This window comes from Phyllopteryx taeniolatus, chromosome 12, assembly GCF_024500385.1.
Source record: "Phyllopteryx taeniolatus isolate TA_2022b chromosome 12, UOR_Ptae_1.2, whole genome shotgun sequence".
Taxonomy (NCBI): Eukaryota; Metazoa; Chordata; class Actinopteri; order Syngnathiformes; family Syngnathidae; genus Phyllopteryx; species Phyllopteryx taeniolatus.
This window is the reverse complement of record NC_084513.1, coordinates 20,864,629-20,877,827: the sequence shown is the minus strand read 5'-3', so window position 1 is coordinate 20,877,827 and position 13,199 is coordinate 20,864,629. Positions and strand designations below refer to the sequence as shown.

General features: G+C 43.9%; 1 protein-coding gene across 1 annotated transcript; it reads left to right on the top strand.

Moving 5' to 3' along the window:
- The first annotated feature begins 5,818 nt into the window (after nt 1–5,818).
- Nucleotides 5,819–8,193, top strand: pou3f3a (POU class 3 homeobox 3a). The gene has a single exon (XM_061792248.1). It carries the CDS (start codon nt 6,427–6,429, stop codon nt 7,783–7,785), a length of 1,359 nt encoding a protein of 452 aa, XP_061648232.1. The 5' UTR covers nt 5,819–6,426; the 3' UTR covers nt 7,786–8,193.
- Nucleotides 8,194–13,199: the final 5,006 nt, after the last annotated feature.

Sequence of the window (13,199 nt, the reverse complement as noted above, 5' to 3'; positions counted from 1 at the left end):
TACTGTGCTCTTCATATTCCGCGAGTAAGAACCCAATTATGTTCGTCAAAAAGCAGGATTTGTAAAAAAAAAAAAATAATAATAATTCTAAATACCAACAAATCTGAACAACTGCAGCTTTGTTGGGCTAGACATTTGGGTTACTTTTCGATTTGTTCGGGTTGATTTATTTATTTATTTATTTTTAAAGAAATATGTATTCAAAACAAAATATTCCAAAAATTAAGAAAAAATAAAGTCGTCAACGGGAATCCAACCGTTCACTGCCACTGACGTATATATTCGCCAAATATTATTTTCAAAGGGTAGGTGTGGAAGAGGGTCTCGCATGTCTATGAAATTCAGGTGCAGGTTCTTGTTGAAACTGTTGAATCTGTTGAAGCTTGCTGAAACAAAAAACCAAAGAAAAAGCAAAACACGTGCAGTTACTTCTTTTAAACTCCCTAAATTGGCGTCCTGTCTAAGGTCATGGTTGGAGTTCCAAAGTTTTGTGAAGATATTCTGCAGAATCCAAGTTAGTAAAATGACAAAATATTCCTGGATGTACACTTTAGACCAGTGGTTCTCAAAATGTGGTGCAAGCTTGTAGCAATGCATAAACAATGTATAAATCCTGTTTAAACGGTATTTTAATCCTGTAATTTCCCCCACACACACTTTTTAATCACAGTTCCGTTGCATTTAACTTTAAGTATACTCCAATATATTTGCAAGAATTGTTTTTTAAAAACATTTAAGATTTGTATTAAATGTTTATGTGCAATCATTTTTAATTTCATCTTAAAGTAGTATTTTTTCTTTTCCCATATTTAAGCACAGTGTTGATATTCAAACTGCACATTCTGTTAAGAATGGGATTACAGTAATGAATACAGGGGAAAAAAACCTCTGCATTGTTTTTGATTAAAATGTAGGCTTACTATGTTACCATACTGTGGTACTTGGAGACCTAAGTATTTTTTGAGTTTGCGAATCACTGCTTTAGCCAGATCAGAATAAAAAACATGATTTTCCACATCCTGCGATTGGCTGGCGACCAGTTCAGGGTGTACCGCCCGAAGATGTACGCCCGCGACCGTGAATTGACTTCATCAGTGTACAAATTTATCATCGCTGTTAGTTTATTCGTTGGCAGTAATACTTTTTTTTTTGTTTTGCTTTAGTTCCACAAAAGTTTATTTCCCCCTGCTTTTGTTGACACTCTAAAAAAAAAAAAATATTCAGCACGTTTTTTTTAATTTCTCAGTGGATAGTACATGAATCGCAATTCCAAAATGACCAAATATGCCATCCCAACTGAAACTGTTGACTTTGGTGGCGGTCTGTGCGCTAATTCTAGTATATCTAACTGCATGTGACAGAAGGACAAACCAAAAAATGTCTCAAATGATGCAGTCAAATGCAAGATTTTTCATACGAGTTCCGACTATCGGTGCTGTGTTTCCAAATCCCAACCTCTGCAAATAAGGGCCTGGCATTTACAGCCACTCTGACCATTCCTCCATATTCGCCGTTTCCACTGCGCCCGGCCCCGCTGAGCTCATCCCTCGTGCGCCGCGACGGGGGCCCGCTTCTGATTTAAAGCGCCCGGCGGGGGGCGAGCGGGGAGAGACTCACGCTGCGAAGCCTCCTCGCTACAGCTGAAGGTCAAAACACACTCGTGATCGCGACGGGGATGACACTACAGCGGGCGGAATTAAGACGAAACCCAAGGAGTTCCCCCTCTGTGGCCGCTTAGTCAAGAGCTTTCTTGAAGCAAAACATACACAAAAAACATGTATTGACCCCCGCCGGGGAAAATTCAGGAGTGCTTTAGGCCTGTTAGCAATGGAAGCAAACAAACAATACATGTTCTTGCTGAACAAAAGTCCACTCACTCTACAGTAAAGACAATATTTGCTCACACCGAGGATATTGTGGGTCCACTTCCTGTTCTATGGCGTTCATCACAATTCCCCTCTTTTGAAACTCTTCTGTGTTGGAATTTGGAAAAATGGCATAAAAAGACATTTAAAAAAAAAAAAAAAAGCAAAACAGACTTCCTTTGTCTGACAAAAGAATCAAATTTCTCTTGAATTTGTTGTGAATCATTCAATGTTAAAAGTTTCCACCAAGACGTTTTCTACGAATTACAATTAGTTTTTGTGGGCTATGCTTGCTACTAAATTCCTGCAATAAAAAAATAGGATAACACATAATACATTTAAAAAAAAAAAAGGCTAATATCGTAAGTAACCATGCTGATTGTACCGCAAGAAAACAATTTCTGCAGCAAGTTCAGGAATCTTGACGACGGACTGACGTTTGGAAAAGACAAATATTTTGCTCAATAATTCTGCAGAAATTCTAAATTTGCTGGGGAATGTGTTACTTTTCGACGAGCATTCATTTTTGTTGCTATCCTCCTAAAATACGCCCCACATAATATAATACATTTAATCACAATAACATATCTCATATTTGCTAATATTGTAATGCTGCCTTAACATTTTCATCGATAAAATGTGTTAGAATGGTAAATGAAGTGTTAATAACTGGTGTAAAATTACGTAACTAGAGGGAGTTACTTAACTTTCACAATTATTTTAAAACAAAGACAAAGCAAAGCACCATTTTTTTTCTCTGAGATACAATCAAGATTTTAGTCAAGTAGCTCTAAAATGAAGTATAATTTCTACTAATTACAGCTCATTTTTGTGGGCTATTCGACTAAATTGTCACAAGGACAGGCTTCAGATATCCGACGTCAATTTGAAAGCAACAACAAAGAGGCCACGCGAAAGGAAAAGAGGAAGGGAATTCTCCTTTTGCACCAAAAGACAAGAAGATTTTGGCTCGAGATAGCTGAGAAGTTGAAAGTTTGAATGGAAATAGTGACCTTGGTATAAGCAAATTGCACATGAGGCAAATTTGGGGAAAGTAGTCGACGTATTGGTGCAACATTATGTACAATTTAGCAGCTCTGTAATAATGTCAGTGACCACAGCATTTGTTTTTGTATGTTTTTTGCGTTTAAAGTGCTTCTTAATTACACTGGCTGACGACACAAACAAAAGCACGAACAAGAAAACAATCCCCCCCCAAAAAAACATCTGTTTCTCTGGATTGGAATCTCCAGGAGTCCAGATGAAGATTTTTTTTTCCCCCCCGTGCCCTTTCCTGCTTTGCTCTTCCTCCCTTTTTTAAACATTTGCATATTTCAAAAGTCTACCCCAAAAAATAGCCAGGGGGCTGGAATGGTGACCTATCCGCATGGCGAAGACTCAAATGAGACTCCAAAAAAAAGACGAGAGAGAGGTGAGCAAATCTTGAGGATGATCTCTCATAAACAGCAATGCCAATTAGCTGACAGTGTTGGGCTTTTGAATCGGCAAATTCCCTGCAAGTGAAACACACGGCGAGAGAGAAAGACGCATCAGAAGTCGGCCTCTTCACCCGGCTTCCTTCATGAATAACAAATAAGACGAGCAGCCAGCACAACACATGCAAAACATTAGACGCGTCCCTCCGCTCCGCCCTCAACATTCTGCCGCCGGACTTGGAAGACGCTCTGCTGCTTTTGGACCCGGCCACGTCGTTTGTATTTTTTTTTTGGTATACTTTCACAGGTTAAAGGAGGCCTATTTGAACATTGTCACAGCACAAGCAATCATTCAAGCTGGAGGAGCCCCCAAAAAATAAGTGCGGGCAAATGCACCTCTTTAGTCATGGGAATATTTTCTTTTACACACCTGTTCAAAGTTATGAAAAACTAGTTGGAAAAAATATTTGGTTGCTGTTTATTGTTGTATTATTATTATTATTATTATTAATCATTTCAGGCTGGGTGGGGGATCACATTTCAGTGGCGAAATGTAACAATTTGTGAGATATTGTGCATGGTAAATAATTGTAAGTTTACTTTTCAAACTCCTAATGGTGTAAAATGAAAAAGCTGAACTTTTTTTTGAAACCAAAAAGCAAACATCACTGTCCAAGTTTTTGCTCTTTGTGTTTTTGTTTTTTAGACTTTACTACCTAAACTTAGTTTAGCAATAACTATTGTATGTATTTTTTAATGAAATAAAATATGTGAGTCAAACAAATAATTTCTACTGAATTATTACTATATATTATGTTTCGACTTATTTGTTTATATTTCATTCATGTGAATTATCTATGAGAGTATTTACTGTGCCAAAATGTAATAAATTATTTATTGCCATTTTTTTGGGGGGGGGGGGGGGGGGGCATCACTAGGGTCAATATGACCCAATATAAAGGGCCTTTGGTGTCCTCGTCAGAATCAGTCAGTCGTCATGAAAACGTAGCAGAATAATGCAAGTTGGAGGTCTTACAGTAGGTGGGCAACAATGTGCACACATACTGGCACAGTGATCCGTTTCTTAAAATGTGTTCCCTTCATTTTGAACCTTCTTTTTTTCTCATTACATGTACATGATTGCGGCCCGAGACTAAATCGAACATTATTATACATGGTTTTATTGCCCAGAACAAGTTACTCGATAATAATCATATTGAATATTTTTTTGCACGTGGCTCAAAAACGGTCATTATGGGATTACTGCCCCTTGAAGAAACACTTCAAGATGTTTTCACCGACATTACGAGCAGTATTTTGTGTTTCGTCAACGGAACCTGAAAGAGTGGATAGCTCGTACGATGTCATCATTTGCTTCAACATTCAACGTTTTTGAGGGTGAAATGGGGAAGTCTCAAAGGTACCTTATGCTGATATCGACAACTGTCCAAAGTCTAGCGGTCGCGTTTTTTTTTTTTTTTAAAGTGGACCCTTGACCAGGTAAGTAAAACATATGCAGCACGGTACGTCTGGTCCACTCATGCTCTCTTTCTGTTGGGAGAAACGCGAGAAGTGCGTTTCGAAATGCGTGGTGGCAGCGAAGCGCAACCGTGTGTTCTTTCTTTTCCACGTGAAAGGCAGAGCACATTAGCATGCAAAAAGGCGGACGCACCTTATTTGTGTCCAAAGCTGAGGATCCTTGAGAACGGTTCCATCTTTTGATGCTATCCCGTCTAGGTATTTCGATATTGATCGTGAATTCTGAGGGATAAGCGTTCCACGCTGCTATTGTGCGGCACAAAAGTGCATTTCTCTTCGCTTTATGGTCTTTTTCAGAAGAAAATGCCGTGGCTCTTTTATGGACGTTTTTGTACCCAAAATGTTCCCTTCTGAAATCCTGGATTTATTGTGTCGAGTCAGGGACAGAAAGGCTCAAAGGTAGGAAATAATGGCCCAGCGTGGCAAGAAACGCGGCGAGCGTCAACATTATGCGTCATTTTTATATCATTTGATCAATAGCGGTCAAGACATACCCAAATCAATTTCCATTTGAAAAGGAATTCATTTTACGGATGTCGGCCGGCATTTGAATTATCGGGAGTTGTTATCATTCAAACGCTAATGGTTTTCAAACTTGTAATGGCAAAATGTCTTTGCCGTTACGTCTCCCGAATGAAGTCTTTGCTGTCAAAAACAGTCAGTCAGGTTTTGAAAAAAGCCAAATGATATGTATATGTATATTTACAAATGTCTTTACCATTACTGATCACATTATTTGAAAACGTCCCCTATGCGACCTCTAGTTTCGGGGTCATATTTGAGTGAATTGCTCCAATACGAAAGAAAATCGTATGGGGACTCATTGGACTTTTCGCACGTTGTACACACTTGTCGATTTTGAAATAGCGGCCTTCGATGTTCGATGTGCGATGTTCGAGGATGCGCTCGTAGACAGGGAAAGTGAAAATGCGGCAATTTAGCGAGCGTCCGCTTTATGTGATTTGTCAGATTCGGGACGATACCGTGCAATAATCCCGATACTTTGCTATTGGACCACAATTTCACGAATGATCTTCTGGCGTTATGATGAATCTTCTCTTCCAAATCTGAAGCCCCTTGAGGGCATATTTGCGGGATATGGAGGATCGCCGTGGCCGGCGGCTCTACAGAGTCATAAACATTTGTGTACTATGATGTTATGGTGGAAGCGCACAATCGGTTGAGTGCGGTGACTAAACGAGAGTGACCCCGTCCGTGCACACGCACTCCTCTCAGGCTGAGCGTCCAATCAGCGAGGACTCCGCGGGCTAGTTAGCTCCTAATTGGCCGGAGATGGGAGAGGAACGCTCGGCCGTGGTCACAGTCAAACACATGTTCGCCTCCTTTGCTCCGTGGAGGATGCGCTTTCGACGTGATCTTTCCAAATCCAAATTAGAAGACTGATCGAGAGGTGGGGGCGGACGTTTCATCTTCGCAGGCTGCCACGGATCGAAAAGTAAAGTCTTCTGTGGATTACTCACCACTGAGGAAACTTTTTTTTGCATTTCATATTTGGTGGCTGTTTCCCTCTATTACGCGCAAGTGCATTTGTGAGTGGATCCGAGTGTTCGAAAGACTCCAGATTTATGATTTGGGGCATGGCTACAGCCACCTCCAGCCCGTACCTCGCCAGCAGCAGGATTTTAAGTGGCCCGGTCCCGCAGTCTGACCGGAGGGGCGGAAGCATGCATCCGGCGAACGCTGCGGTCACCTCGGTGTCTTCCAGTGCGTTCAGGGGGGACCCCTCGGTCAAGATGGTGCAGAGTGACTTCGTGCAAGGGGCCACCATGGTGTCCAGCAACGGCGGGCACATGCTCAGTCATGCCCACCAGTGGGTCACGTCGCTGCCCCACGCCGCGGCAGCGGCGGCGGCCGCGGCAGCGGCGGCGGCTGCGGCGGCCGCGGGCGAAGCGGGTTCCGCGTGGCCGGCCGGCTCTCAGCCCCAGGAGACGAAGAGAGGCGGCGGCGGGAGGGAGGACCTCCACTCGGGCGCCGCTCTGCACCACCGCGGCTCCCATTTAGCGGGCCATCAAGCGCACCCTGGTGGCTGGGGGGGCTCCATCAACGTTAGCGAGGGTCGGACGCAGACGCAGACGCAGCAGCAGCAGCAGAGCCTCGTTTACTCCCAACCGGCTGCCTTCACCGTCAACGGGATGCTCAGCACGCACAGCCTCATGCACGCCGGTGCGCTGGTCCGCGGGGACTCCCCAGAGCTGGACCACCCTCACCACCCCCATCACCACCACCACCACCACCACCACCACCACCCTCACCATCCTCATCCTCATCCTCATCACCAGCACGCACACCACCAGCACCAGCAGCAGCAGCAGCAGCAGCAGCAGCAGCAGCAGCAACAGCAGCAGCACCACCACCACCACCACCAAGAGGCGCACTCGGATGAGGACACGCCGACCTCGGACGACTTGGAGCACTTCGCCAAGCAGTTCAAGCAGCGGCGCATCAAGCTGGGCTTCACGCAGGCCGACGTGGGTCTGGCCCTGGGCACGCTCTACGGCAACGTCTTCTCGCAGACCACCATCTGCCGCTTCGAGGCGCTGCAGCTGAGCTTCAAGAACATGTGCAAGCTGAAGCCGCTGCTCAATAAGTGGCTGGAGGAGGCCGACTCCAGCACCGGCAGCCCGGCCAGCATCGACAAGATCGCCACGCAGGGACGCAAGAGGAAGAAGCGCACGTCCATCGAGGTGAGCGTCAAAGGCGCGCTGGAGAGCCACTTTCTCAAGTGCCCCAAGCCGTCGGCGCAGGAGATCAACGGGCTGGCGGACACGCTGCAGCTGGAGAAGGAGGTGGTGCGCGTCTGGTTCTGCAACCGCAGGCAGAAGGAGAAGCGCATGACGCCGCCCGGGCTCCCGCGCAGCCCGGACAACAACGCGTACACGCCGCCGCCCTCCATCGACTGCAAGAGGATGTACAGCGACACGTGAACGAACTTGATTCGCTCTGCGTTTGCGTTTGCCTCACTAATCAACTTTTGTCTGTTCGCTCCGAGCTCCTGTGTGTCCCGTCATCCACTAAGCCGCGCGCGCGCGCGCGCAACTTTTGTGCGCCGTTTTCCCAGAAAGAAACATGAAGGAAGAACTTGTCACATTGCTTTCATTTAGCACTGACTTGTTCCCGAAAGCAATCATTAATACCCCCATTATGTTTCTTACAGACGTGTTTTGTGCTAGTAGCTATACAATGCAAGCGACTCATTTAAAAAAACCAAACAAAAAAAAACAAAGATACATTCCTTTACATGTGCAAGATGAGTGTGTATTATTGTGTGATGGTTTGCACTATTTATTTCTTAATTTCAGTGAAGAAATGAATTATTTAAATAAATTGGACTGATATGGAGGATGACATATGTGACGCAAACATCCTTATTTATTGAACACGTGCACACTGCTCATGACTCAGCTTAAAGGTTTTACGATATCTATAATGCCAGGCACAACTAAGAATTATTTGACATGCGGTAACGCCAAAGAACGAATGTAAACCACAGTTTCAAAGAAAGGCATGTTGACTTACTGCTCAGTATAATTATTGGTACAAAAGATCGCTGAAAGTGAAGCATTTAGTGTAACCCGATTCCAAAAATATATGTAGATTTAACTAACTTGCTCATGAGGTTCTAAATGATAACAAAGAGAATTTAGCGTCAGTATTTCTGCTCTTTATTGTCAGTGTAAGTGTTATCGATTTGTTTTTCTTTCTTTTTTTTCTCTCAAAAGGGCTTCATGTCTGACATAGTTTATTTGGACTTTAAAATGTGTGAAATGAATATGAAAATGGGCTCAACATGAGCTCGCTATTTGGTAATCATTGATATCATTCACACATCACTGAGGCTTTATATAGTGTGAACAAAGTGAATATTATGATTATCATAGTAGTCGTATTCAAGTCGAGTGTATTGTGGTGCACACTATTTAAAAACAACACGTGCCTTACCTTAAACCAGAAGTAAGCCTTCACAGGTAGTAAGACTAGTATTGCACCTGCAGCACAACGGACTGCTCGGTTTCTTTGTAGCGGACTAATTACACCAGAAATGCAAAATCCGTTTGACGTGAGCGGAAACAAAACAAGCAAATTAGAGAGCTGCGAACATGTTCTGAAACATTGGCAGGAAACTCTGCGGCCCGCGGACCAGAGCGTTTCATCCGACCCGCTATGCAATTCCCAAAAGAAACATTAGAACCAGCCCAAAAACATGGAACTTCATATATAACCATAAGCTTTTGTTCGATCATTGACAATGAAATGGGCCCCGATATAGATCCCAAGCTCTGCTGTCGAAGTGTTTCCTATGTGCTTGACGGTGGAAAGGGTGAACTGAGCATACATACTGCCGTGTACATTGTGCGTACTCTATATTGACATACACTACTAGTCTAAATTTTGTACACCGCTTTTTGGCCTTACTGTCACAGCAAGATGGTCCTTCGGTGACTCAGAGAGCTTCAAAAGAAGTCAGCAGCTTCTAGAGCATTCTCTTTTCGGGGTCTAGTGGTCTGGAATGCGGGAATGCGGGAACCCGGGCAAATTAGAGCAACTACCGCTTTAGAATGTTGAAATGTCTCGACTTCAGACGGATTTTTACACTGTCGCATTTGCTTAAACCATAACGAGTCTCTCAACCCGTGACATCTAGTTTTTGGCCTGTTTTACTGCTGTTTCTCTTCTCTCCTATTGTGTTTTTATTTATGGCTTACACAACATACCAACTTCATTGCAATTGGTGTTTGTAGTGTATATGAATATTATGTCTGTACTGCAAAAAGCATTATTTGTTTTTTTTTTTAGTGACCCACATGGCCCCAACGTGCTCTTTTTCCGCATTTTGATGCGAGGCCGCAACGCATTCACGCACAATCCTGCGCCAGCCAGCCGAGTTCAGCTCTCCCAGCTGGCAGGTCAACATACAAGCGGTTGCCGAGGTGACCGAGTGACACCGGGCGGCGGATCTTTGGCCGCACAAGATGGATTATGGCAACGCGGGCTTTCTCTCCCTGATCGATACTCACACACAAACACACGCACACCAGCACACGCTTCTAAGTGCACGCGCTCGTCACAACAAAGTGAAAGAAACTTACCGATGACAACCAGAAAAGTCGAGCCGACGAGAAGCAGAGGTTGCTGCCAGAAAGGAATAAGCAACACCGCATGCTAATATTTCACCGCCGGTGTCACACTAACTCACACAGCACATCAACAATACATTTCTGGCCGGCTGTTTATGCACCTTTTCAAATTATATACGCAATCTAATACAGTGCACCGTTAGCTCCAACGCAATGATGCCGAAGTGTGCCGGTTATTAAGGTTGGTTGCCTCATTCGAATTTCTTGACCTTCGCACAAGGCAACCAAAATAAAACAAACACCATGCAGACCTACAGCCACAATAATAACCAAATCACAGCACACACTGTCAATCAATAGACAATAGACGATAAAATTCTTTTCACGTGAGGCCACAACATAAAGACAGCAATAATGGAAAAGAGGAAAAGTCCAAAGATAACCATAGAAACGGAAGAAAATCTTTTTTCAGGCGCTTTGAAAGGGTGAGTTTTTTGTACTGTAGTTCACTAGGAATCAGATTCATATCAATAAATCACTTGACAGTGGGTTCTCCACTTACAAATGACCGGTTTTATTCATTTTTAGAGAGGTTGGACAATTTTTTTGTCTTGAGTTGCGAGCAAAACTTCACAACAATCATTTGGCAATCAATTGCTCAAAAAAAGAAGCAAAGTGCTTGTTTGAAGCTGTTTATTGCCAGCCCCAATTGAAGTCTACTTGAAAAACAAACATCAAAGAAAGAGAATCACACTTGGTGTATTTAACCAAAGCACATTAGCTGTGTTTTTCGAAAGTATGCTAGCTTAATGCTAACATCCAATGCAAAATGCCATAGACGGGCTAACAGAACTAGCATATATATATATATATCATCAGCCATTTTCTATCCACTGCAGGATGAAAGCCTCTTCTTCACGTTTCCAACTACTCCAGGTCTTTGCAATTTGTCTTATCTATCTATCTATCTATCTATCTATCTATCTATCTATCTATCTATCTATCTATCTATCTATCTATCTATCTATCCATCGGGAGGCTAGTGACGTAGATAAGCTGGAGAAATTCCAATGAGCTGCTTTCTGGCCTCTCTGCAGCAAAACGTCTGGAACTCAGGAATGCGGGAACGATTTGAATCCACGTTTCTCACGTTTACTGAGGCAGCACAGAGACAATGTGACAACGTTGCATCCCAGATACGAGAAAAGGTTGGCGGGTTCGGTCGCTTGAACATAATCGAAGGTAATTTCAGCCAATTGGCGCTTTCAGACGTGTTTATTTGTATGGCGCAGTCCCCAAGAAGAAGGTCTCAGTTTCAAAAAGGTTGGCGACGCCTGTTGTAGCCTCTCTATTTGATCACCGCTGCATTGTGAAACACGCTGTTCTCTCCGCCGCCTATCTTAAAGTTCCCCTGAGGTTTGCACATTCCTGCAAACCTGCTGTGAATTATTTTCACATTGCTCAGCATGGCTAACCACCTCCAGCGTCTTAGCATTGATTAACACGTTGCTCGTAGTCTAAACTGACTCTCAGAACTGGGAGCTGGAGTCACAAGCAGCAGTGTGTCAATACAAGACTCTGGAGGTGGACTTAAGTTACAAGTTGTGCAAAATGGCCTAAATGTAACCCTCTGTTCCTTGGGTGTGTGTGTGTGTGTGTGTTTTCTCTTTGCACTCTCAATATTCTGATTTAAGGAGAGGAACATTTTTCACGCAGGCAGGCCGGCGTGTTTGCTTTTGAGCCGAATGATGGAGTGGCGACGTCTCGGCAGAGGTGTGGAATAAAAGAAATTAATTCTCCCTCCCTGCGAGCTCGCCGGTGGACGTGATGTGCATGCATGCGTCACCTCAGCGGAGTGGAACTGAGGTGGGCACGTTTGACACACGGGCACCGTGCCACGCTACACAGTGCTAATACGGTGCCCGTGAGGAATGGAATAAACACTAGACTGTTCAGGAAAGTGTCAATAATTATAGTTGAATAATGGGCTGGAAATATATTTGGGGATGCTGTTTTGCACATCTGGCCTGTGGTCAGATGTTTACTGCTGACCCAGAAGCGTCTATGGTCAAATACCGCCATCTACTGGACGACATTGTTATAGCATAGGAATTTCAAAACTATATATTGTTTTCATTATTTAATTTAATAGTGTGTGATATATGTATATATATTATTATATACCATTTTCAAATAAAGCTGATCGAAAGACACTGAGAAGAAGTCCTTTGAATGTACTTCATTTAATCATGAATGTACACACAGCACCCCAGATTGACAGAAAAAAACGGAATTGTTGAAATTTTTGCTCATTTATTAAAAACAAAAACTGAAATATCACACAGCCATAAGTATTCAGACCCTTTTGAGCTAATACAGAATACAGCCATGAGTCTTTTTGGGAATGATGCAGTTTTTCACATCTGGATTTGGGGATCCTCTCCCATTCTTCTTGCAGATCCTCTTCAGTTCGCTCAGGTTGGATAGTGAACGTTGGTGGACAGCCATTTTCAGGTCTCTCCAGAGATGCTCAATTGGGTTTAAGTCAGGGCTCTGGCTGGGCCATTCAAGAACAGTCACGGAGTCGTTCCGAAGCCACTCCATTATTGTAGCTCTGTGCTTAGGGTCATCGTCTTGTCGGAAGGTGAACCTTCGGCACAGTCTGAGGTTGTGAGCACACCGGAGAAGGTTTTCGTCCAAGATATCCCTGTACTTGGCCGCATTCATCTTTCCTTCGATTGCAACCGGTCGTCCTGTCCCTGCAGCTGAAAAACACCCCCGCAGCATGATGCTGCCACCACCAGGCTTTACTGTTGGGACTGTATTGGAAAGGTGATGAGCAGTGCCTGGTTTTCTCCACACATACCGCTTAGAATTAAGGCCAAAGAGTTATATCTTGGTCTCATCAGATTAGAGAATCTTATTTCTCATCATCTTGAGTCCTTCAGGTGTTTTTTTAAACCAAACTCCATGCGGCCTTTCATGTGTCTTGCACTGAGGAGAGGCTTCCGTCGGGCCACTCTGCCATAAACCCCCGACTGGTGGAAGGCTGCAGTGATGGTTGACTTTCTAGAACTTTCGCCCATTTCCCGACTGCATCTCTGGAGCTCAGCCACCGTGATCCTTGGGTTCTTCTGCACCTCTCTCACCAAGGCTCTTCTCCCCCGATTGCTCAGTTTGGCCGGACAGCCAGCTCTAGGAAGGTTTCTGGTCATCCCAAACGGATTATGGAGGCCACTGTGCTCTTAGGAACCTAAAGTGCA

What these genes read in the sequence shown, in the direction of transcription:
- pou3f3a (XM_061792248.1), top strand. Translation starts at nt 6,427, where the DNA reads ATGATTTGGGGCATGGCTACAGCCACCTCCAGCCCGTACCTCGCCAGC.